Source organism: Marmota flaviventris, chromosome 4 (genome assembly GCF_047511675.1).
Source record: "Marmota flaviventris isolate mMarFla1 chromosome 4, mMarFla1.hap1, whole genome shotgun sequence".
Classification (NCBI taxonomy): Eukaryota; Metazoa; Chordata; class Mammalia; order Rodentia; family Sciuridae; genus Marmota; species Marmota flaviventris.
In genome coordinates this window covers 15,552,218-15,578,444 of record NC_092501.1, presented here as the reverse complement: position 1 = coordinate 15,578,444, position 26,227 = coordinate 15,552,218, and the positions used below count along the sequence as shown (strand labels likewise).

At 44.0% G+C, this 26,227-nt stretch overlaps 1 protein-coding gene and 1 non-coding gene across 7 annotated transcripts in view; one reads left to right on the top strand and one right to left on the bottom strand.

Moving 5' to 3' along the window:
- Positions 1 to 6,798: 6,798 nt before the first annotated feature.
- Ablim1 (actin binding LIM protein 1) overlaps positions 6,799 to 26,227 on the bottom strand; it is a 279,926-nt gene continuing 260,497 nt past the window's right edge. For 2 of the 6 annotated variants that reach the window (XM_071610882.1, XM_027930009.2), the window contains 10 exons: positions 23,481 to 23,528; positions 20,551 to 20,691; positions 18,169 to 18,260; positions 16,945 to 17,050; positions 16,056 to 16,120; positions 15,093 to 15,153; positions 14,567 to 14,574; positions 13,711 to 13,785; positions 12,868 to 12,948; positions 6,799 to 11,200 (listed from right to left, as the gene is read on the bottom strand). In XM_071610882.1, the coding sequence (XP_071466983.1) occupies positions 11,087 to 11,200; positions 12,868 to 12,948; positions 13,711 to 13,785; positions 14,567 to 14,574; positions 15,093 to 15,153; positions 16,056 to 16,120; positions 16,945 to 17,050; positions 18,169 to 18,260; positions 20,551 to 20,691; positions 23,481 to 23,528 (791 nt within the window). In that variant the 3' untranslated portion in view covers positions 6,799 to 11,086. Of the gene's footprint in view, positions 11,201 to 12,867; positions 12,949 to 13,710; positions 14,575 to 15,092; positions 15,154 to 16,055; positions 16,121 to 16,944; positions 17,051 to 18,168; positions 18,261 to 20,550; positions 20,698 to 23,480; positions 23,529 to 26,227 lie in introns of those variants that run through there. The other 4 variants (XM_071610879.1, XM_071610880.1, XM_071610881.1 and 1 more) reach the window with 3 other exon arrangements.
- Positions 14,074 to 14,144, top strand: Trnaa-ggc (transfer RNA alanine (anticodon GGC)). Its single transcript has one exon. It is a non-coding gene; the product is annotated as a tRNA-Ala (tRNA).

Here is a 26,227-nt window from a genome sequence, read left to right as displayed (position 1 = left end):
GCCCTTGTAACCACCATTGTGTTCTCTGCTTCTATAGTGTCCCCCCCGCCCCCAACACACTCACACTGAGAAATTACTGGGTCCCCTGTCAAACCTATTGAATCAAACTTTGATGGCAAGACCAGAGAGTCTTCATTTTTAACAAAGTACCTGGGATATAGATATCTTCATTCAAGTTTTCTCCATTTCTTTTTTTGTTATGTTTTTATTAGTGCATTATAATTGTTCATAATCGTGGGGTTCGTTGTGACATAGTCACACATGCATGTAATGTAATCTGCTCCATTTCATTCCTCTGTACTTCCCCGTCCCACGCCTTGTTCATTCAGGTTTTAGGACCACTAATATACAGGTTCTTTTTCTCTCATAGTGACAACACCCTAACCTAACTACTGTTTCTGCTATTGATGCTACTTTGCTGACCTTCATGGAGCATCACCGTGTCCCAGCACTGTCTGGAATCTAGTACAAGCCTTCACTTAATCTTCCCAGACACTCACTCTCCCAGGTAACATCCTTATCATCCTCACTGTGCAGAAAGGAAACTGAGGCCCAAGGTACTTGCCCAGGCCACGCTGCTGGTTGGTGGCTCTAGAGCTCTAACCCAGGCCAGAGCCAGGCTCGGTCTTAAAGAGCTAGAGCCCGTCAAGGATGGAGAAGACCTGCTGCCTATAGGATGGCCAACCCTCCTCTGCCCGGAGAGCTCCATCCTCCTGACCTGCTGCAGACATTCCAACTAGGGCGGGCCACCGAAGCCTTCCAGACAAGCCGATCCAGGCAGATGGGCCTTCTAGGAAGCGAAAACCAGATCCTGAGAAGTAGGCCTTGTCTCTTCCTACCTGGGCAGTGGCTTCATGGTGGCCAGGCCCTAAGGTCAGCCCACTCACTGCCGGACTCTGTCCCAGACTTCCTCCTGCTTCACCTCGCTGAGAAGCTAGACATGCTTCACCACGTAAGCTTCCTGGGACTGCTGTAACAAGTGACCACAAGCTAGGTGGCTCCAGGCAGCAGCAAGTTATTCTCCCACAGTTCTAGGGGCCAGGAATCCAAACCCGAGCTGTGGGGAGGGCCTCCAGGGAGGATCCCTTCCTGCCTCCTTCAGCTTCTGGGGGCTCCTGGCATGCTCTGCCTTGGGGAGCCTCTGATCTCTGCCTCATCTTCATGTGGCCTCTTCTCTGAGGGCAGCTCCATGTTTTCTCCTCATCTCTTCTAGGACCCTGGTCTTCGGACTTAGCACCCCCCACCCCCATCTATAATGATCTCATCTTTATCCTTCCTTAATTATATCTCAAAGCTCCTTATTCCAGACAAGTTCACAGTCTGAGATTTGGGGTAGGCCTAGCTCATGGGAGTCACTACTACACCCACCGTAGAGGCTCTGGTATGTGAAGCCTCAAAAACACAAAAGGAGCCTATGTCATCACAACTCCCGGGTCACTCGTTCTTACTCTCCCTCCAGCCAGGCCCTGAAGACAGTTACTAAATTTCCCCGGGGTGACTGTCTCAAGCTCTGCATACCTGCCCTTGCAGCAAACATGGGAACAAAGCAGAAGGAAGCACACTGGGAAAGAAAGAAGCTGCTGCGGGACAGGGTTTTCCCAGTGTTCAGAGAGTCTGTGGACGGAGAAGAGGAGGCGTGATATCCCTGGGCTGCTTCTCCTCCAAGCAACTGTGCTTGACGGGTCTGTCATCCCATGTTTCTCTATTTTAGGAGAAAACATCCTTGCAAATGCAGCCATACCTGAGCAGGTGCTGATGGAATCTCCCAGAGAGTGTGTGGAGCCCTAGAGTCTGGCTATGTTAAGGAAAGATGCCAGCAATGTCCTCGCAGCATCATCTGACTTCTGGTCCCATGAATTAGGGTGACAGTGAGTGACGAAGCCTGGCAGTGCCGCAGTCTGGCTGGGCACAAAATCACGAGCCACTCAAGCAGGAACGAACTTTATTTCCAAAACTCCCTGCGCACGTGGCCTTCTCCCAGGACACACTACCCCAACCAATGGGAACTCTCCGGTGGTCTGGAGAGAGCTCCAAAGTAGCAGGCCTAGGCAGACAGCAGGGGTCTAATCTCCAATTGAATGCACATCTTAACATAATCATTATCATCTCAATGGCTTGCTGGGGTCACCTTTCAACCAAAAATGCCATGTGTCATTCCTACTTGGCTATGGCTCCCAGCATGGCAGTGGACGGTTGGTTAGCCACCGCCCAGCTCCACTGCTGACCTGAGATGATGTGGGGGTGATCATGGATTCACCTGAAAGCTTTTAAAGTTTGTTGCAGGATACAGCTTTCCAGCTCCCACCCGGACAGACCAAAACAAACCTCCATGCAGTTAGAGTTGGGTCCAAATGTTGGCCCCTCCCGTCAAGGGCCTGTTAGAGTTTCCACAAGACGGGCAACTCCTGCTTGTGAACTGAGGGCACCAGCATGTACCCAGGCTGTGAGGATCGGAGCCCATGCATTTGCAAGTCCTGCTAGGTTTAAGTTGTCTGAGTACCTTGTTTTTATGCAGGGGAGGGGCGTATTAATAATTATTATTTTTTACACAGGGAGCCCTTTTTCCTATCTAATGGGAAGGTGACTGCTATCAACACTTTCTAACTTTTCATTAAGAAGCGTAGGTTTTAAGACAATAACAGGAAAGAAAGAAACTATTCTCTCTGTGCCAGCCTCCGTCCAGTTTAGAACAAAATGTTATTCATGGCCAGGCTCCACCTTGCTGAGGAGGGCCCGGTGTCTGTCTTTGCGAACACAGTCCTTCTGACAAATCCATGGAAAACCACGTGTTAACAACATGGAGACCCCAGAGAGGTGACTGGCTTAGAAGGAATGTGGCATTTGTACTTGATGGCAGGGGGCTGGTGTGCCTCTCTCAGTCATGGGTTTACCCTTCTCAGATTAATTAAAATAATCTGCACAGAGGATTCATCCCAGCTCTTGGTACTCTGGAGGCCCACCCAAAACAGGAGCTGTGGTTATCACCCCATTCCCTGGGATGGACTCCTGTTCCTTGGATCCCTGATGTCTGAATCCCACCAACTCTGGGTCTGGAAGTTGTTCCCAGGCTCTGCCCTGCCTCCAGCCCCTTGGGGATGCTCTGGGAGGGCCCAGTGTTAAACCAGACTGGGGCAGAGCAGAAACAGCCTTGGCTTTGGAGGGGAGGATTTCCCATGCCAACTTTTTATCGGATGGGAAGGGCTGAGTTGAGAGGCAGCAGCAGGGGATAGCACAAATAAATACAGAAAATCCTCTCCAGGGGCCGCCATTGTCCTGAGCACAATGGCGGCCCCAGAGAACATTTTCATCCCGTTGACATTGGAAAGTAAAATAAATGTGGTCATACTATACCCTCCTCCACAGCCCTGGCTGGCTAGGGCCTACCCTCAGCTCTGCAGGAGACAAAGGACACATTTTTTCAGAATCCTGGTCTCAGGTGGGAGAGAAGGAAATTTACAACGTGGAAGGTCCTCGGGGCTGGGATCTAGATGTCCTTTGGCCACTGCTCTCCCCAGCCCCCTGTGCTTTCTCAAAGCTGCCAGCCTCTCGCCTCCACCCTTCCTAGTGTTCTCCAGCCTACAATGGACCACGTCCAGCAGGGCAGGGCTGGTGGACACACCCAGGCAGGCTGCTGGACTCTGCAGGGAAGAGGAGTCCCTTTCCAGCAATGGGCAGGAGGGGCTGAGTGAGACTGGTAGCTTTTTTGAGTTGAGAACATGTCCCCAAATACCCTATGGACTGGCAGCTCTCTTTATCTTTGCAGCCTTCAGGTGCTCTGAAGTCACACAATCAGAAGGATCTTTCTGGAACCAATGACATCTCTCATTGGAATGAGTCCCAGCTCCTCTTCAGGTGGTATTTATAAGCATCCTTGGGGTGGGGCAGGGTCCTCCTCACCCAGGAAGCTGGCACCTTCACACACCTCTGGTTCGAGCCATCTGCCACCCTGGCTGGCTATAATGTGTGACACCCAGAAGGCCAGCATGGTACTAGAGATAGGGTTTGAATCCCAGCTCCCCAATAGCAGGCAGATCTTAGATAGGACACTTAGCCTCTCTAGGTCTGTTCCCTTAATTCTAAAATAGAAGCAATGTAAGGAATCAAGAAAGAAATCACATAGTACGCTTGCTCAGGGCCAGGTAAATAGTAGGTTCTTATTACTTGGCAGCCACTTCATTAATAAAAGCTAATGTCTGAGGACTCATTTTGTATCATGCCAGGTCTTGTTCTATGGGAATTCCATAATAACCTTTTGAGGTAGGTATTATTATTTATTCCTTTTATAGAAATGGAAATTAGGGTTGGGGAAATAAAGCAAGTTGTCATTAGGTATGCAGCTGCTTATTGGTAGAGCTGGAACTTCAGCCCAGACAGTTTGATGCTGAACCCTGCACATAGCTGCTGTGTGATCCTCTCAGTTCTCAGTGCTGTTAGTTGGCATATCTTCAGGGATCTCAATCTTTAGACCATTGCAGGGTGAAGAGGGTGCTGTTATTGAGAATGTAAAGAGGATATAGGCTTGTTTGAATGCTCAGGTACTATGCAAAGATGGCAGATGGGAAAGCTAAGAATGAAAAACTCAAATTCTAAGTTATTTAAAATATAGTATTAGACCTTATCCAAGCACCAGAACTCCGCTCCAGTGTCCAATAGCTTCTAGTAATAAAGCACTTGCCTGCATCTGAACACTCCGTCTTACATCATTTGCCTCGATGCCCCATAACATGACCAGAACAGGTATTCATTCTCAATCTATCTGTTGAAAACACTGAGACTCAGAGAGTTTATGGAGTTTTTCAAGTCTAAGTAACTAATTGCTCTTCATAAAGGTCACTAAAGTTTCTTGAGAAGTTACTATGTGCTGGGTACTATGCCAAGTGCTCAACATGTTATAATTTAGCAACAATCTTATGATGGGTATTATTTATCATTCAGTCTTCAGAGGAGTAAACAGAGGCTTAGAGATACTAGATGACTGGCGCCAACACACACAGCCAGTAACCTGTGAACATGTTCATAACTGTTCCTTGATGATAGTAGCAGGGCTCATGGGCAGGATGAATGGAACTGGCCCTGGGAGGTTTAGAATGGCAGACATAGTCCTTGTCCCCAGAAGGCCACAGGCAGTGAGATTTGAAGTAAAAACCCATGGGATTCTAAAGGAAGAGGCTGGATACTCCCAGCTCTGCTGCTCACTGGCTGAGTGACCAGGCAGGTTTGATTAGCCCCTGAGCTTTGGTTTCGTCACCACATGGTGGAGCTACCATTCTCTGCCTTACGGGATTGTCCTGAGGGGTATGTTGAGGCTTTGCCTGGGTTAAGGGTTGCCTGGCACTCAACATGGAGATTTCCCTGGAGTCAACTGTAAAGCAGAAACACACGCAGAGCTAACAGTACCAGACGACACTTGCCAAGCACAGAACGTGAGGTTCAACCATAAGCATGCAAAGAATTTGCTGGGGCTGGCTGGGCTGGGCCATCAGACAGGCCCAGGGAAAGGGTGTGAATGTGCGTCGTCTTTGATTTAGGGCCAATGGAGCCCCTGGGAAACTCCCACAGAGCTGATGGGAAACTGGTTTTAAAGAATCAACACTGGCCATGACCTCCTTTCCTTGGGGCCCGATCTTCTCTCCTGGCCACCTCCTTGAAGAGTTGGACACTGTATAGAGGAAATGTCACTGGCTAAGCTGAATGGGTGGGGAGAGGCGTGGTCTGCAGTGGTGAGATTCCGGGCTGGGCCTCAGGGGAGGGAAGTGGTGGGTGGGTAAGGGGTTGGTCATGAACATCCTTAGACTCCCATCAAAGGTGGGTGAGCTTTGCTCTGAGGGAGGGGTAGCCATGAAGTGAGGCAGGAGTCAACTGCCAATAAAAAGGTGGCCACCAAAGCCAAATGCCACAGGTACTCATAATAGGGACTAGAGACAACTCCTGGCGGAGGGGGTTATGGACCAGTGTTGGTGCTGGTGGAAGCAGAGCTGAGTAGAACAATGTTCCTGGCCTGTTTCTAAGGAATAACCAACCTGAGTCCTGCACCCAGGCAAGGGTCTGTGTGAGTGCGGGTGTGACCGGCCCCTGCACAGACTCGACATGTAGGATGAAGGCTATGGCCGAAGCAGGCCATCTTGAGTATGTTCCCGCAAGCTTAAAATCCAATAAACTGAAATCTAGATTTTCTTCATGTCGATTTTGATAATGCGGAAGAATCCAAAGATTTGAAGACGCTTTTCTCCTGGTGCATTTCAGCTTCTTACTAACAAGGCTCACACTCCTGGAAACTCACAAGCTGTTGTCCTGCAGCTTCTACAAATTCTCAGTTTTGTCCCAATGACGAAGCTGTCACCGCTGTGTCACAAACAGAACCAAGCATTGGTTATATTTTCACAGTGTGATAGCTGGACTAAGAATTTTCCCTTCTCTAGTCAGCTTGGTCAATATCTGGATCATTCAACAGACAGAGCTGGAAAAAATGCGTTGAGCTACCTTCCAATTTATGTGATAGAAATGTATTTCCAGGGTTTTGGGTTCATTCTGGTTTTGTTTTGGTTCTTGGAAGTCAGAATGGTATTTTTTTTTTTGGTACCAGGGATGGAATGTAGGGGCACTTCCCACTGAGCCCATCTCCAGCCCTGTTATTTATTTATTTATTTATTTTTGAGACAGGGTCTTGCTAAGTTGCTGAGGCTGCCTTTTAACTTGCCATCCTCCTGCCTCAGCCTCCTGAGCCACTGGGATTACAGGTGTACGCCACTGAACCCGGAGAAGGAAACCTGGGAGCAAGAAATGAAAGCACAGAGGCACTTAGGAAGGAAGCACACGGCTTTATTCACGAGCTGTGGTACAGCAGGATGCGGGGTGGAGTGGCGAGGGAGCGTGGAAGTGCTGCTCGCAACAGGAGCATGGAGCAGGTGGGGACTGCGCAGCTCATCAACATGGGACAGGCCAGCCCCCCTCCTGTGCACACAAGCACGAGGTACTCGGGTGCACACGCACACCCACCTCACTTTCACGGGGAACACAACACAGCATCTCAAGACGTTCCTTCTAAACATCTGCTTTTGTATTTCCGAAAGGAGAGGGAAGACAGGAAGAGCTGATGCCTTTCACCAGTTGATAAAAAGCCACAAACCCAGCTTAAAATGAAGAACCTTGAGAGCCTCTATGCAGGGCCCTCAGTAACACACGGACACAACTCACATTTATCACAAGACTGTATACACGCCAAACCCCCAAAGAACACCAGTCTGTGGACGACTATCTCCCTCCATAAGGGACAGAGACATAGCTAGCCAGGAGAGGGTGCGTTTCCACCCCTTCAGAATGGTAACGCCCTATCCTTCCACCTTCCATCAGAGGGCTCAGGAAGTTATTCATGGGCACTCTGCTCTTCCAAGAGGTGTGGGAGAATTCTGTTTGATGATCACAACCACCATTCAGTTATACGAAGCTGCAGAAAACTTTGAATTTTATTGTGCACACATTCACTGCTTAGAAAGTTTCCATTTAAACTGACAAACCCCTTCTTTCTTTTTGGGTTTACCATCAATTAATAATCAATTAATAATCTATATGCTGAACACATCCATTACCATCTCTCTCTGCTTACTGGGCAGCAAATGGAAGGATAATGACTTTTTTTTTTTTTTTAATGCCAAAGTATAGCTTTCTCTTTCTCCCATCACAGGGTTGTTGGGGAATCTACTTAGTGCACATTGTCATTGTTAGATGGTATCATTGCAAATCTCAAGCCCTAAGTGATCTTTTTTCTGGAAGGTTCTTCCAAAGGGAGCCTGAAAGAGCAAGTTTAAAGGTATACCAACACTTGGTTCATCAGAAGAAGAATAACTTTAAAAATAAAATAAAATCAGGGCTGGCAATATGAAGTACAGATTAAATAGCTACCAGAAATACAAATGAAGTGATTTATAAATCTGTGCTTGCTTCAGAGGACACAGAAGGGTTGATGGGACAGAGTTCATTCCCTTCCACCATCTTTCAGGACAATCAGAAGCAGGGATCTGTTAGGGCACAACCTGGAACTGTCCCTGCCCCTGCCGCACGCCCCAGAACCACACCAAATCTGCTGTACACAATCGTTAGAGAGACTTACTTAGTCGAGAGTGGTTAATTTAAACTCTTTTAAATTTGCGAAAGCACATATATTTTATATCATCATCTCAGAAGCAATTCTTAGGAAAAGATGTCTGCTTCAAAATGTAAAAATATTAGGTGAGAGTTTTAGAAATGTTACCAGCTGGGCTTTCCCAGGCTGAGATGGAGGAGACCAAGGTTGAAAACAGAAATACAACAGCCTGTGCTTCAGAAGAGGAGCCTCAGCTGGGAGGCCCTGGATTTCGGGTCAGGGGAGAACAGAGAGTACAGGTAGAAAATCACCCCCATCCCTGCACCTTGTTACTCATTAATTCTAGTTTCTCTCTCTGAGATTTCAGAGAACAGGCAGCTTATGTTTAGTTATTGAAGAAGTCACATTAAAAACATTTAATAACAAACCCCAAACCAAAATGGAGATGCATGGCTAGCTGTATATGTTTCCAACTGCTCTTCAAATCTCCTAATAAATCACACAGGAAGACTTTGTGATGGCCTGAGCTCTCTGGAAGAAATTTTAAAGGAAGCACTGACTCATATTGTCATAGAGACCTCTTCTACTTCGTGCAATCAGTATGTGCTTCAAAGTCACAAGTCAAATGCTCAAAAAAGTAGCCCTTAAGATATGCACCAAGCTTGCCAGGTATATAATTCCTTTTCTAGAGATGAACTTTGTGTTAGCAGTTGGAATTTTCCCGTGCGGTCCAGCACAGGGTTAAAAGGAGAACATCCATCTATTGTCTGTGTCCTGGACACTTCAAGATCAGGCATGCTGCACCCAGTTTAACAAAAATGGATAAGGCATTGTAGCCCTCACAGCAGATCTGGCAGTTAGAACTAGTCTGCCCCCAAGCCATCTTTCCATCTGGAACCTTCTGCTAGGGAATGGTGTAGGGGAGCTACTCCAAGGGTTTCTAGTAGCCAAGGACAGGCAAGAGGCTACTGTTGTTTTCTAGTAATTTATCTTTGAAGGGTACAGTTTAAGTGAATTAGTATGCTTGGTATGGAAAGAAGCTTTCTGTTTTTCAAGTTGGATGCAGAACTGAATTCAGAAATTACAAAAGAGCAGGGTGTCACTACTGGGAGATTTTAGGGTTCAGTTTTTTAATTATTGCAACTGTAGGGCCTTTGACTCTGGGTCTCTAACATAAAGAGGAGGAGTCTAATTTCCCTCTTTCATGACAGAGCCAAGACCTCTTTCATGTGGACCAAGAGATGGAAAATATAGAAAACCACCTAATTGTGCCCAGGTTTCCAAATACCTTTTCTCACACTGGCACTTGACCTGAATGTTCATGAGTGATGACTCATTATCAATGACAGACATGGTGGGTCTTTCATTGACTCCACTAGCCTCTCCACCAGCTGAGTGCTGGGACCCACTTGGTCACCACTGTTAATGACTGGTAGGGAGACACTACAAATATACCACAGTCCCACCCCCTATACTCTGCCAGGGCAAAGCAAGAAGCAGGCCAAACATTGTGCTGAGGCTAGACTCCAATTTGAATTGACAGTTGCAGAGTATGAGGACCCTGGCAGGATGTTTTGAGCTCCAAACCAGCCCTTTCCACCTGCGTGGTCTGCAGCCCCATGAGCTACCTCAGCCTGAGTGCTGGCTTCTAAGCACCAACACTCACCCATGAAGGAGGCAACGTTGAGGGCACAGCTTAGCCTCACTCTTGATCTTTGAGTCACATGCACTTGTACCAAATATCCCTTAGAAGCAGCAGCGCAGTGTGACAAACATTCAAGCAGAAATTAAAAAGCACATGCAGACTCACAGAACTGCCCTGGGTGAGTTAAGCGTGCATCCACGCACAGGCACGCACGTGCACACACTCACACTGAAGTTAACAGTGCCAAACAACAAGGAAAGCTGAGAAGGCCAAATTAAATTGATTGGATGTAATCTACTTTGGAGTTGCAGAGATTTAAGAGGAAAACATGCCTTTCCTTAACTTACTACTGAAAAGACCTTAAAAAGCAAAATCAGCATGGGTTTGATTGGATTCAGAGGATGCCAGACGGTTTATAGGGGACACTGAGCATGAGAAGTTGCATTTGGGGCAGAACATGGATTTTTTTTTTTTGTTTTTGTTTTTGCTAAGAGGGATATGACCCATGGACAAAAATCACCTCGCTGCATGCAACTGGGCCAGTCGGAAGACAATTCTTGTCTTTCCTTTCTTTGTGAAGGTGGAGCCCAGGCCACCTCCTGTCCTTGGTGAGAAGCAAGAATCATTACACTATTTGAAGCAGAAAAAGAGTTCAGGGAGGGTTTCCTTCATTCCTTTTCCTTTTCCTTTCTTTCCTCTTTCAAAAAATTCTAGTAATGGCTAAGCAATTTGCCAACCAGGTCCCAGCAAACAAAGAGAATAAGGAGCTTGTTAAAAATCACTTTTTGCTGATATTCAGACTCCATCAGACCTGCCCGGTTCCCTGATTTCTGTTCTTGCCAGAGCCCAGACAGAGCTTCTAGAGGCTGGCAAGGAAAAGCTGCGCACAACTGCTGCTACCACATGGCCCCGTTCCTCAGACTCCTGCTTAGCACAGTGCTACGTAATAAATATATTCATCCTTTGGAATTAGTACAACTGTTTCTTGCTGTGCGGCATTCTAAGGGCACTTGCTGGCTCTTACCACTACAGTCAGCACTAGGGTGGACAACAGTTAAAGGAAAACAGAAGGAGAAAGAAAGAAGCTCCTGTTGTGGACACGAGGTCATGAGAAAAGGTCACATGTGGACACTACTGCTGATTTTGGAAACATAGAAATTTCTACCCATGGCTGCTTGGCAAGTGTTACTGTGGGTTGGCCCAGTGTTTGGCTCATGGGTGTTGGGACCAGAATTTCCCTTTTTGTCGTGGCTGAGGGATGGCAGTCTATAAATTCTCCAATCAAGTCTGGGCCTTAGTGTAACACGGTAAGCCTTGCCCCGCTGCCAGTCCTTTTTCTAACTGCCGTTTATGTGTGGGACTTAGAAGAGTCTTGCTTTTTTCTTCATGTCGTTGCGTCTCCAAAGAGGTAACTTGTCAAACTCCTGTATGGACATCCCAAAGATTTCCCGAAACACTTCCGGGGCCAAGTGGCGCTGGGAAGAGAGAACAGAGTAGTGGTCAGTCCTGATGGCCACACGGATGGCCTGGAGAGTTGACCTCCAGCTTAAAGATACAGTTGACCCTCCATATCTGTGGGTTCCACATTCCTTGGTTCAGCCAAGTGCAGACCAAAGATATCCATAGAAATTGCCTCTGTACTGAACTGTACTGCATAGACTTTTTTCCTTGCCATTTACCTAAACAATGTGGCATAATGGCCATTTATATTATATTAGGTATTATGTATAAGATGAGGTGATTTAAAGTGTACACAAGGATATGTTAAGATAATATGCAAATTTTACATCATTTCTTAGAAGAGACTTAAGCATCCATGGATATTGGGATCTACTGTCCTCCCTGGAATCAACCCCTTGCAGGTACTGAGGAGCACTGCCATCATTTTGAAGAGTAAGGCTGCCTGATAAAAGAGGGGGTTATCTCTGATGCTCATTTACTAGGCCAGGTGAGTGTCCTTTCCACCAGATGAGGAGCTCGTTGAGTCTTACTGGTCCTGTTATAATCCAGTGTTAAAACAACACTGAGTAGTAATGCAGCACAGGAGGGTGATTTCTGACGGTGAAGGGGACTCCACTTAAGTTCCTTGGGATGTTCAGAAGATACATAGAAAATGGACCATGGCAATAGAAAGCCAGCCAGAAAGAGACTTCCAGGGTGGTCCCTGGGAGCCCTGGGCTTCTTCTTGGCTTATCAATGAGGGGAAGGTGGATACCTGGTCTACCGGGGAGGCCTCCTATCTGCCACCGCTTCCAGAACAGTCCCCTTAGGACACGGGGGCCAGTATTCTCTGAGCCAGCCTGACTTCTTCTACAAAGGCATTGCCTTTTGTCAGGGAGCAGTTACGATTTTTCCTGAGACTGGCAGCCAGAATTTTTTTTTTTTTTTAAAAATCATTCAGATGGAAAAGTACAAAGATCAGTCTTCCAGATCTAAGGAGGCCTTGGGCATGTGTACCCAGCTAACCCCTCCACAAGGAATGCAGTAACAGCCACGAAAGACATTTGTCTGGTATAAACCTCCTCCTAGAGAGCTCCTTCCCAGCTCCCAGTGGGCTCAGCCCAGGGTCAGGGGAAGAGGACTATCTGAAGGGGGATGGACACGCCCATTCTGCATTCCCCAGCTCTCATTACAACAGCATCCAATTTCCAAAGAAAATGACTAAAATCATACTGTGTCTCAAGGGTTGTTTCAAATATCATTCCAGGCATTTTAAAAATACTGATCTAAGTATAGATACATTTAAATATAAGGGCTGTACTACTGTCCTCCCTGATGCCAGGGAATGCCAGATTTAGATTGGGCACCAGAAACCCAAAACATCCTTCTCAATCCGTCATATGTATTTTGAGGGCAGGGGTCAAGTCTGGGTTATTGTTGTACCTCCAGGAGTCTAATAGAGAGCTCAGTACATACTAGAACAATGGATACAGGCCTGCAAACTTGCTTCTTGTGGTTTTTACCTCATTAGTGATTCTCTGAGATTTTAGTTACCTCTTAGTTCTACCTACAATATGAGATTGATCTTTACGATTTTTCGTTTTCACTGAAAAAAATAAAACATTTCTCTGGGGACACTGCAGGGTGTAGTGGGGGGTTGTATAGGGATCTGCAACTGGGTCTGGATTTTTTTTTTTTTTACCTCCAGCCGGGTTCTGTCCACATCTCTTAGGATTTTGTTGCGCCCTCTGTTGGTCACCATGAGCATTTCATATGGAAATATCTGAGAAGGAAAGAAAATCACCTCCTAATATACTGCTGTTCATTTTATTAACAAGCAGAATCTACTTAAAATCCAACACTACCAAGACAGAGCTTCTGAGAGATAATCATGTCAGAGTACAAGATGTTCATCTCTCAAGACCAGCAGGAGCTCCAGAGAACAGGGACAGGGACATAAATCTCCATCAATGCCTCACAGAGCACGGTGCCTTGGGAGGGCTTGATTAGGTACATGTATACCAACTTACTCTGAGTGGGGGATGAAGGTAAAAGTTTGAGAAAAATAGAAATTTCAGGTATATATGCTGGCTTTTATGTAGTTCTGTGAGATGGCTGGGTTCAGCAATCTTGGTCCATAACTATCTCACGAATCCACAGAGCCAGGCAGGCCCAGAAGCAATGTTCTGGCAATGGACCTATTGAAATAAGCCGAGTTAAGGCTGACAGTGGGCACAAGCCCTTGGTTACCTCTGGAGGTACAGAATGTTCTGAAGCTAGAGCGACCAGTCATCCCAAGAGTGGCCAAGGAAAAGAAGTGCTGGTATCTCACTAAGAACACAGAGTTCCAACTGCAGTAAGGGCTTAAACCTGTGGACTTATTGCAGCCAAAGTGAAAAGAATGTGTTTTCTGACAGCTCTCCTAGATGCACAAGTCTAGAACAAAGTGGGCCTCGCACTCCGAAAAGGGTGGAAAAATAGGAAACCAAATCTTTGTAGGGCCATGTCATCCCTGCAAGAGACAAAAGAGAAGAGCTGTACTTGCCTTTGGTTCCAACATGTTGGGCATGGACACGCCCCGGTCCATTCTCATTGCAGGCATGTGGCCATCTGGGAGGGTCTGCAGCAGAAATGCTGGTTCAAGGATGAGCACAGAATAGGGGCGCTCAAGGGAGGACTCTGTGGGCTCCCAAACTTCCCGGTTGGGTCTCGTATAACTATTTTATAGATGTGTCATATTCCTTATCATGTATTTTTCAAAACGAGATTCTTATTGAACAAGAAGCAGGAATCTCTTCTGAGATCCAGTTTCAGAAAGATCCTGGCTTAATAACTATGGACTAATTTCTCAGTTTGGGCTTAGTTTTCCTTGTATTTTTCCTTATCTTTGCTCAGATGTTCTAGGCTAGGGGTGTAGCTCAGTGGTAGAGAGTCTGCCTGGCATGCATGAGGCTCTGGGTTCAATCCCCAGGACCACCGTTCTCCACTTAAAAAAAAAAAAAAGGTTCCAGAAAAAGAGGAATAGTTTGAGAGCAAACTATTCCTTTCTGTTGCTCAAGGCCTGAGTTTCTTTCTGTTACAATTATAACTAAAAGAAAAAAACACTGCACATGAGTTGACCCTTGATGTTGGTCCGCTTTCAACCTGGAGAGACTCTCCTAAGCCAGAGCAAGAGAGTCTTTCCACACCTGACTTGGCTCATGCTATGTCCCCATGGCCTGCAGGGACAGCTTGACCTGGGCACCAGATGTGCCTATGCTTCATAGCTGTGGAGGAATGACAAATCAACTACAGTATGTGTCTTCTTAGCAGAAATCATCACCCTGGGGCAAACAGCCTGGGTTAGAAAATGGCTCTATGGTGCTGGTGTGGCCAATTTAAGGAAGCAGAGTGGTCCATACCTGGTAATCTGAAAAGGAAAGGAAAGGAAAATATCACGAAAAGACCTGGAAAAACGTGGAGCCATTCCCAGAGAGACTGTCTTCTACTACAATTCCTAAAATAGTCCCCAGGAACCATGTTGTTTCCCTGCTCCCAGTCTGTGCCCATGCTGTACCGCAGGCTTCCAAGAAGCCAGAAAATGCCAACCCCAGCTTTAGGAATCAGGTAAAGCATCCTTCTTTTCTCTTTCCTTGCCATATGCATTTTGAGGGCAGGGGCTGTGTCTCCCTTGTTGCTGCATCTCCAGGAAGCGAACAGAGTGCTCAGCACCCAGAGGGAAATGCGTGGATTCCCCTTAGCTGGATTTCAGTAGAGATCCTCTAGATTTTAGCACTTGCTCTGCTGGCTCACAGAAGAGAGCTGTGATCCTACTGGAGTGAAACCCAGCACAAAGGCATGCAGTGCCTGGAGACAGGGCACAGTCTCAAGTGAACCTTGACCACCTGGGAAGAGGCTGCCCTGTCAGCCTGGCCATGAGAGCCTCACCTCGCACTCCCCCGCTGACATCTCCGTAGCTGTTATACTGAGCAAAGTCTGTGGAAACAGGCTGGAATGAGGGGGAAAAAAACATCATTAGAAAAACTACACAGTGATCACTTGGAGACAGGTAGAAAGAAAGACAGGATTTACAAAATCCTAAGAACCCTTCCCAGGCTCATTTCCTGGACCCTCATTAATCTTCTCTCCTATTTATTCCTTTACAACTGTAAAATCTTTGCTGTGGTACTTCTATTGCCACTGCTCAGCAGGCCCCTGGTAAGCAAATATCTCTTAAATACATTTCCCTGTGTAGTTACAGAAATACCATTGCTCTTTGGCTTGTGAGGAGGACAATTTCAAGAAACTTTCCGTTCATAGCAGAAATAACAACTCAAAGCCAGGTGCGGTGGCCCAGGCCAATAATTCCAGTGTCTCAGGAAGCTGAGACAGGAGGATCTCGAATTCAAAGCCAGCCTCAGCAATTTAATGAGGCCCTGTCTCAAAGTAAAAATAAAAAGAGCTAGGGATGTGGTTAAGCAACCTTGGGTTCAATCCCTAGTAAAAAAAACAAAACAAAACAAAAAAAACTCAATTACTTTTTGCTGCACTAGACTAATCTAGTCTCAAGTTTCCATAGGCCATTCATTTATTTAAAGCCAATTTCTCCTCTCAAAAGAAATATTTTCACTTTTTGTGATTTACAAGGTGACCAAGGAGGTTACAGTTTTCATTATAATCCAACATTCGGTCAAGAGTCAGATGTAGGGCTGGGGCTCAGTGGTAGAGCGATGTGAGGCCCTGGGTTCAATCCTCAGCACCACATAAAAATAAATAAATAAATAAATAAAAGTATTGTATCCAACTATAACTTAAAAAAAGGGTCAGATGTAGTCGAACAACAAGCCTGAACTTCAGCTAGGACTGAAGAGGGAATGCACAAAGAAATAACCAATAGAAGAGAAATCTTACCCGGTGAAGCCCGTTTTTTCCATAGCCAGGAAGAGATGAGGTTTTAGATGATGGAGCATAGGAAGCTGAGTGAGAAAAAGGTCAAAGGCCATTGTTAGGAAAGCAGAAATCTAGTTCTTTAATGACCTTGATAGTGTATCACTTGCTTTGCAGAAGAGGAGATTTAGCAAAAACAATTCGAATGATATTGGGCTCAAATGATCACAAAATGCCACCATATTTGAGGGCCCAGGGAATAGTATCATAACAGTGACACTCTTACGGAAGGGCAGGGAAAGAAAGCCAGCAGGACCAAGGGAGCTGTGCTTCCTAAAATTCTGGCCCCCATCTAAGTGCCTGACTGAATTTATCTCCTTGTATCCTCGGTACCCTAATAATACGATTATTATTTCCATTTTACAAAAGCAGAAATAGGAGTTAAGAGAAGTATCCTGCCAACGGTCACTCAACTCATGACAGCTGAACGAGGATTCAAACCCAGGGATGACCGAACACATGGGCCCCCTGTCCCAGTGACATGGCAGCAGTAACTGGCCTGGAAACCAACCATTTGAAGTTCTACTGGCTGAGCACAGCTGGGCTCCTGGGAGGCCTGGCCTGGTCCTGGTCTAGGTCTATCCCATGTGTTAAGGGCATGGAAGGCAAATAGGCTGCTGAATTTGATTTCTGGTTCAGCAACTTAACATGTCCACATCTTTGAATGTGTCATTACATTTTTTTGAGCTCTTCATTCTTTAATCTATGGAGATATGGTATTATGTATTCATGTAGAACGGAATCTCAGAACTAGAAGGAGCTCTGGAGATCACCATAAGTGGTTCTGCCTCTTGCACAATTGGCCAGGCAGGCTCTGGCTCTCAGCTCATGCTAGGGAGGGTCTGCCACTCACCTGAGTGGACAGGAGAATCATAGCGGCTGGCTAACAAGGATGCTCTCTCCCGGCTCTCCTTCTCCATCTCTTCCTTCAGTATCAACTGCCCTAGGCCTGAATTAAGCTATGCACAGGAAAAAACAAAAACAAAAAGAAAAAGGAAAAGGAAAGCAAAGTCTGCGATTACTTTCATGGAACTAGTTTCTTTCCAGAAGGTCTTGCAAGAAGTTCCTGACCCTAGGGGGGCTGGTTGCAGGTAGGTCCAGTGCCTGGTAATTCATCAAAAAGCAGGACAGGTTCTGGATTCTGCACCTCTCTTAGCCTTTCCAATGTCAGGGGAATGTCCCTGTGCCAGGTTCTGTCAGAAAGCTGCCTCCTTCTTTTGCCCTCCCCAATGTGTCAGTGGGTGACCTCAGCAGGCATATGTGAGTGTGTGGTGGACTTTTGATGTGGGAAGAGGAAATTGGGAATGAATCCTTAAAAAAATTGCATTGATTTAAAATCAAAACAAAAAAATAAGTATGTGTTCATTGTACATATTTTGAAAAATCTGGAAGAATGAACCTATAATCTGACACCATTTCTAACTTCTATTTACCCTAATCTATTATTTTTCTATACATGTTTTATATAAAACTAAGATTATACTCTGTGTTCTTTCCCCCATATAATTAATGTGCTTTTCTCATCTCTTTGGAAAACATCATTTCAAGGGATGCATTATTGGTGGGAGAGTTTATAATCAGACATCCTTCTGGTTTGCGGTAGGCCCTTGCTAGAGGAAGGAGGACAGTGGGCACCTTTTGGTGACTGTCCCCTTGATTCCTTTTCTCCTGGTCTAGATATGCATAAGATCCTCCAAGTTCTGAGGGGAAACTTGGAGAAATATTCAATCCTAAGGGAATTCTTCCAGAAGAGCCTGCAGGCCCCAGATGTACATCGCCTCCACCTACCTGGCCCTCCTGCACCCTCTGCACATGCACCACATGCCCACTCACACAGTCACACTCTCCAACCATTCTACAACCCTCTGACCTCCAGCCTCAATGTCATCACCTCTAAAGGCAAGTGCAAAGTCCTTATTAAAGTTCATGCTTGTCATGTCTCGCTGGACTGTAAGCCTCAAGGGGCTGGGACAACCTCTTGCCTGTCTTAGTGGCTTGTACAGAGTAGTGATGTAAAAAGTTACAGATTTTATTGAATTAGAATCGAAGACAGCTACAAGGTAGTTTAAGGACAAACCTTCATTAACTGCTCTTCTTGAAGCTGCCGGCGTCTCAGGAGTTCCTCCTCATCTTCCTCTCTGCCACTAGATCTGCGTCTCATGTCAGTTCCTAATTCCACAGCAAAGACAACTTCTCACATCAGCCCCGTGACAAGGGAATCCTAACGGACTAGTCCATCTGTGTTCAATTTGTAGGCTGGCAAGCTCTGAGTGGTTGGTCCTTCACAAGTCGAAGTGAACCAGACAGGGGGGAAAGGCACCAACCACCAATCCAGCTCGCCCAGGTGGTTTCTCTAAGAAGGTGGGCCCCTTTGGCAAGCTGGTTCAATGTACTAGTGACTCCCTGCAATTCTCTGCTGAATTAGAACTGGTTTGCCACCTCCCTGAACCTGTCATCAGATTAACTATGGGTCAGGGCTCCATATAGTGAATGGGAGGGGCATCCCCAGCTAATGTCCCTGAGGTCAATTTTTCAAATAGAGAGGAATCTGAATTTATCCACATACCAACAAATCCATAAGATGGTTTCTGTCTTGTGACAAGTTTAAAAATCTTGTGGTTTTCTTTTCTCTGAAGATTTAGACTTTTCAGAATACTATCATTGCCACCTACACTTAGTAAATCAATTAAAAAGCATATTTGTTTGTGTCTTTTAAGGAATGGGTTTCCTACTTTCTTTTTTATTATACTTTTAAAAATGACTATAAAAGAATTTTCTACCGGGCTGGGGTTGTGACTCAGCGGTAGTGCACTCGCCTAGCACGTGTGGGGCTCTGGGTTCGATTTTCAGCACCACATAAAAATGGGTAGACAAAATAAAGGAATTTCATCCAACTACAACTAAAAAATAAATATTTTTTAAAAAGAATTTTATACCAATAGTTATGTAAAAGCAGTATTAATAAAGCTAAAAATTACTGCGTGAATTTTTTAAAAATTGTGAACGGTTTTTACATTTCTTGGAATAAGGGGAGACAGGGAATGGAAAGGAGGAATCTGTCTGAATGGGTGGAAGATGAAGATAACTGTTGTTTTCCCTAAATTACTTGGATTAATCTGGCTGTAGGAGGAAACAGGAAAGTTTGCTAATCTAATCAAAATAAACTTCAACTAATAGTCTCAGTTTTCATCATTCTGATTAATGGACCAGACATTTTCCTCATCTTGGAACCCAAAGGAACTTTAAACTATGTAGTGATGATAGTTTCAACAATAAAAATTAAATTCTCCTTTTCCGCAAAAGCTTAGCTGCTTCCAAGTCCCTGCTCAGCAATACAACTGTGGGGGCACAAGGCCCCCACAGACTTCCAAAAGGCACAGATTGACACATTCCTAGTTCTTAAAATCATAAATGTCAATGTCAATTTTCTCTCTTTAGTGTATTCTAATAAAAACTAAGAGATCCAACTTTATAAAAATTAAACAAATCTCATTAACATAATCATAGAATACTTATGAATGATGAACTAAGTAGATTTTCCCTTCAACTATTTCTATAAATATTAGTTGTTTTAAAATCACTTTATTGCCTATAAAAATCATTCCTCAATTAACTTGATAAAAATAACCTGATGCAGAAGATTAGGAAATTTTGGAAAATTGAAGGCCTTTCAGGTTGTCAATAGAAATGTGATAAGCTATAGTCATGCCTTTGTAAGGCTGACTCACTGGATTTTCAGTATTTGCTTCTGTGCTTGTTAATATCCCTTTCAGGGCTGAGTGATTTCACTATGACAAAACAGTAAAGACACAGACACAATTGGAAAGCATAAAGAAAAGGATGAAAAAACTCCAAAATGACATTTTAGCACAGGATCATGGAGATGACAGATGTAAAGTTACATCCCCTCACTTGCTATTTCGGAAAATCTTCTACTCTGTAATAGCTCTCCTTAGCAGTGGAGAACATGATCTTGCAGGAACGTTAAAGTGCTTCGGTGTTAAGGTTGTTGGTTAAGAGAACTATAACTATAATCCAGATATAGTCTAAAACAAATGTAACTAAAAGAAGTCATGCTTCCATGGACCCTCAGCAAACCCACCCACTAGACTCTATTTATATAGAACAATGCTTTTGCCATGAAGCTCTGACTCAACTGTGCTTGAAACAGTTGATTTTACAGTGATAACTCCAAGAGTCTGTGCAAACCATCCGTTTTAGACCAGTTCTGGATCTCAGTGGGTTTGGTTAGAGCCATGCTCTGATTGATGTGTTTCTGTAACTGAAGCAACTTGCACACAAACTAATGCCACGTTAGGTCTTTTCACTATTCTGCCTCTTGGCTGTACTTTTCTTAAAGTCTTTAAGTTTGGATACATGTTCTTGTACCTTTCCAAGCATTTCATGGTTAGCTCCCCTCGCAATTTGTCCATTTGACTTAGCTGCATCAGTTGCATACCTACGGCGGCAAGTGAGGGGGGACCAGGCCAGTGGTCCGTCTCAATCTTTGGTATCTCGCTGGGGTCTGGCGCCTGGGCTGCTGGGAACTTGGAAAACTTGATGATATCTTCTGAGGACTTGCTCTGGGCTGCCAAAGCAGCTGCATCTGGATGGGAACCAGGGTTGCTTAGCTATTGGTGTGTAAGGCAGGGGTGGTTCAACCCCACAGACACAGTTTTCTCATTATCAGAAAAATGTTTCCAGAAAGTTCTATCACCATGACAATTCAACTCATTTCCCTTACTTTATGTTAGAAGCAACGTTTTATTCTATGTCTGTCCTACATCCAAATTCTTGTTCTAGAGCTATGCTATCCAGTGCTAGCTCTATTTAAATCTAAATGAATAAAATTAGGTAAAACCAAAAAAACTAACAAACTTAAAATTCAGTTCCTTGGTTGTACCAGTTGTATTTCAGGTACTCAGTAGTCACCTGTGATTAGTGGCTACTGCACAGGACAGCATAGATATAGAACGTTTTTACCATCATAGAAAGTTCACTCCTAGTATTCTCCAAGAGTAAATAATTATTTTGGAATTAGAAAATTGAATTATTGGAAATTTGAGTTAAAAAATTGAAGTTAAAGAGTGAAAAGCATGACAATAGCATTTTACTGTTGTCACTCATATTTAGAGGGATGGTAGCTTTGGCCAGAAGCCAAAAATATATTGGTCCAGTTCATTTTAATCCTTATATGCTACATATGGGTCCTTGTATCTTGGGAGAAATGGAAATGGAGAATCTACTTCCAGCTTGCAGGAATTTAGCATTGTGATTTATGTATGCCATCCCCACTCACTGTTTTGTTGGAGAGTCTGTATATACAAGTGAGTGAACCAACTTTAAAACAACAAAAGCCAAACTACCAGTGACATTAGCTCAGAGTCCTTAGTGGCTGTGTTTGGAGGAGGATTCACAGGCTGAAAGTACTGAATCTGCCCTGAGTTGGAGCAAAACAAACCAAGTGAAATGGTTGGTCCTGATTCTGGCTAATTTTGCAAACTGGTCTGGGATGTTACTAAACATTTCAAGACACAATTATAATATTTTTCTCCCTCCTGAGTTCATATATTTTAAAATCTGGAAATAACCTTTTGATCTTCAGCTCCAATATCTGCTTCCTTCCACTAACCTTCTGGGTCTCAATTTGCTTACATGATTTGACCAAGGTCACCCAATAACAAGGGGTAGATCTTGGCAGGACATGGAGCAGTGTTTCTCAGAATTTCTAACCTCAGGAGAAAAAAAGAAAATACTTCTGCGTAGAAAACACTACATACTCAACCCTTCCTGTAGACAGACAAAGTGCATTAGCAAAGGAAAGACCTAAGTTCTGCATCACACAAAAAGAGTGTGTGACTTAATTTAGATCCAGCCTTTCCCCAAAACATCAGGGCACAGACTGCAGTTGGGGCATGACATCTATTCCTTTGGCACTGAACAGTTGGCTGTCCTTTCTTTGACAAGTGCCACTGTGGCCATACTACTATTAATTACAATAGACTGAAAGCAAAGACTTTAAAGTCAGTATTGAAGGAAATCAATCGATTCCTTCCAAATAAAGGCTCACATTATACAATCTCCTTAAATCCTAATTATTTTTGTTCCAAGAGACAGAGTCTAAATATTTTAATAATTTTTTTAAAAAAGTCTCAACTGATAAGTCAAACTCTGGGAATCTTATTCTTAAATTAAAACAAAAAAGCATGACTTCAAACAGTACTTACTCATTAGAATTGGTGAAGTCAGTAGTTAAACATTCACATGTTAATGAGTGTGTGGGAAGACATTAAACCATAAAAAACAAAAACAAAAACAATGTTAACAAACTTAAAAGGCAAGCACATGATGCAAAACCTTGAAAAATAACGAGAAAAAAAAACATAACTCTAGAACCGTTCCAATACACACGGTCTTTTTTATCCCAAAATTTTGGCCTAATATTTTTTCTTAGTGTATTTTCAATTTTGCCTTTCATAGCATCCTAATTCTTACTAACTTATTAATGGTAACTGGATTCTAAAGTCAGCCTTCAAATTTCCAGGCACAACTTCTGTAAAATTTTCTGAAATCATTGGCAGTTTTGTCTATTATCTATCTCTCGATTCACAAAAATTTCTGGCAGATAAATCCATAGAGACCTACCAACAATGGACAAAATGTGATTTACAGAAAGTAATGTGACTTCTGGGATTAAAAAATAGCTGTATCTCAGAACAGGAAAACGCAATTATAAATCCACTTTAGTAATTCTTTGTTTGCAGGAATGTCAAAGACAAACTGATTTAACTCAGAGGTCCTTAGAGATAAGAAAACTGAAGCACAGGGGGTGGCATGATATCACAGAGCCATGTAGGCAGGAGATGGCACAAGGATTACCACCAGTCAGCTTGTGCCCCATCCATTGCATGGCAAGACATTGGCACACCTCAGAAGAGGCAGGGGACTGGAATAACTAAGTCCATGTAGGCTTAGCCAAATTAATTTTTCTAAGTGTCTCTTTTTCATTAGTTTTAATTAGTCAAACTGCTTGCAAACTCATTAAAATTATTTTAAGGTTTGGTTACATTATTTGATGCAAAAAAAAGTCTTGTTAGGCTGCTCGTGGGCCCTTGTGACCAGTACTTTCCCTTCCCTATGAATGGAATAATACATGGCCCGATGGGCTCAGAAATAGGGGGGACACTTCCTGATCCAGCCAAGTATTCTCCATCCAGGGAAGTCAGTTTCACAGCATTTACACATCTTATCGGACCTAAAATCCATCATAATATACTGGATGCCCCAGTTTGATTCTCAAAAGCAGCAGCAATTAAGCCTTTCAGAAGACAGCAAAGAGGAGACAGCAGACTCTGCTACTTAAACTATGCGGAGGAAAGCGAGTTTTACCATGCTGTTTGTAGATGGGTGGTTTTCGGTAAATGTTGATCCCTTGATCTGTGAAAATGAAAAGCAAAGGTGTGTGATTATGGGAACCAGTTCAGTGATGGGAAAAACAAATCAACCAAGGGGCAAACCAAACTGAAGACTCCTGAACAAAAATAACCCAGAAGGCTAACGTTTGTATTACAAAGATTGCATTCTTTGGAAGAAAAGATTACAGAAATGAGTGAATTACTGTAGAAAAGTGATCTGGAAGCCTTTGTAATACATCTTAGCATATTGAGAGATGTAACTTATTCATGAGCCATTTATTTCAAATACATACTTCACTGAAAGTGGAATTAAAACAGGAAGAAACGCAAGCAGTGGAAGCACTCGGATGGTGGGGAAGACATAACCAGTTTGGGGGGAAAGCCCCAAATTGCTACTGTCTAGAAATTGAGCTCCCAGTGGATACCAGTGGCTCAATTTACTTTTTCAATTAATGAGTGGAACAGTGAAAAGCAATGTAGAACAATCAAGAGTATTTTTTTTTTTTAAACATAAACACATTTTCTATGTGCAAGGCTAGCTTTGTGAGTTGATGGGATGCTCAAAAGAATCCTAATTTTTATAGGCCAAATTTTTTTAAAAAGGAAAAAAGAAAAATAAAGGAGATACTAAACACTACTCATGTGTTCATATAGGACCCCATTTGATTATGCCACCATTTCACTTTAGCTGCAAATATTCAGGAAATTTGAAAAAGGTTTCTTCTGGACACTGTATCTTGGTGGGGCATTCTTCATGAATTAATTAGCCAAACTAATTTTCTTAGGTGGCTCTTTTCTACTGGCCTTAGTCAAACTAATGGCAAGTCATTAAAATTATTTTAGAGTTTTATTAAATTATTCAATGCTTAAAAATAAAGGAAGTCTTGTTAGGATACTGTAGGTTGCTGTGTGGCTGGTACTTCCCCTTTTCTATGAATGGAATGATACATGATTTGATGGGCAGGAAGCTTTCTAATCAAAGTAGGTATTCTCCATCCAGGAAAGTCAAAATCCCAAATGTAGAACAATGTTCTTCAGGATTTCATGAAACTTTTAAAAACGGGCAGTCCTAGCTGAGTGGGCCAATCTCATTGAAGTTTCCTCTGTTTTATTAGGTAAATTTAGAAAGCAAAAGAAAAAAAAAACTAATATAGATTATAAGTATATATTTACTGGGTAACTTACTGAACCTTTTTCAGTAGCTAAAAGGAACAAAACTATATACTGCTGATAGGAAAATACCATTGTGGCCTCTGATGGACAATCCCACCCTTAGGAATTCAGCCAACCCTAAAGAGTAAGATAGGGACAGATTCTGGTCTTTCCAGTTTCTGATGGCAAATTACTACTTGTGCTGGGACAGCCAATGCTTGTGGCTACTGGAGCAGAGCTGGCAGCACCACGCCTAAATTGCAAGATATCTCTGTGGGTTGGGTTATGTGGGTGGCGAAAGACCACCTCCCTGATCCAATGCTACACCTCTCTGAAAAGCCCATGGGGGGAAAAAATCTCCACACTGGAGACAAACAGGAAATATAAAAAGGTATTCTCAAGTGACACTGTGATTCAATCTGGAGGATGAGAAGATATCCAGACTGCTGTCGTGGTAATTTAACAAAGAACCACAGAGTGACATCTTTGAAAGAGTTAAAATTTTTGCAAAACAAAAACAATTCAACCCTTCTTTAAAAAAAACAAAACAAAAAACCTTGAGGTCTCAGTGGTGAAGTGCCTGCCTGGCATGACTGAGGCCCTGGGTTCAATCCCCAATATCTTTATTTAAAAAAAAAAATAATAATGAACTTGAGAAAAATGGAACCTTCAGTGTGATCCTGGCACTAGGCATATAGAACTTTTGAAAGGCATCTAGGTCGGATCCTGCAATTTAGGATTTGTCAGCTGTGTGCATCCCAATTAACAAGCATGAACAATGGAGACGAGACGAGGTTACGAGTCTACATTCTACACTGTGACAGGACACCGAGACAGACAGTGTCAGCTCCTACCTGGAACATGGAAATGTTTAGGGGCCTGAGCGTAAGTTGGAGTTAGAGGGCGGCTGTCGGGCCGGTAAGGGAGAGGGGAGTTCCGGCCGCTGGACGGCTCATTGCCTCCAATGAGAAGAATGGAGAAAACAAAATGAGAGAAGGGAGAACAATAAAGAAAACCAAGCAAGCGTAATCAAAATTCAACACAGCAAACTGCAAGGAGGAGAAACAAAGGAAAAAGACTCAGTTTATCAAGTTGCTGGCAAAGGTGGTGTCAGGTTTAGTTTCTCAAAGGGGAGGCTGAGTTCACGCGGACCCAGGTGGAAAGCGGTTAGCGGTCAATGCGTCATTCCAATGGCATGCAGGTGAAGGCTGTGAGCCGGCAGCAAACTGATCAGATGGCAAGGGCACTGGGCGGAATGGAAAGTCACTTGCTACTGATTCCGGATCAGTTGCCAGATGGGTAAATCCCAAGTACCAGAGTGGTGGGATATGCAATCCCCCCCGCACCGGAGGTACAGCTGCTTCCAAGCATGGTGGCAGAGGCTGGCCATTGGAATGCATTTCTCTGAACTGAGGACCAAATCTGGAAGCCCGAGCGGTTACCCAGGCTTTCCCCTTAGGAACAGCAAAACAGCTTCATTGCAGCATATGTTTCTGTTTTCCTCACTTTGAAATACACAAATGGAGTCAGATCCCTTCCTGCCAGGTGCTTGGGGACCACTGATATCTC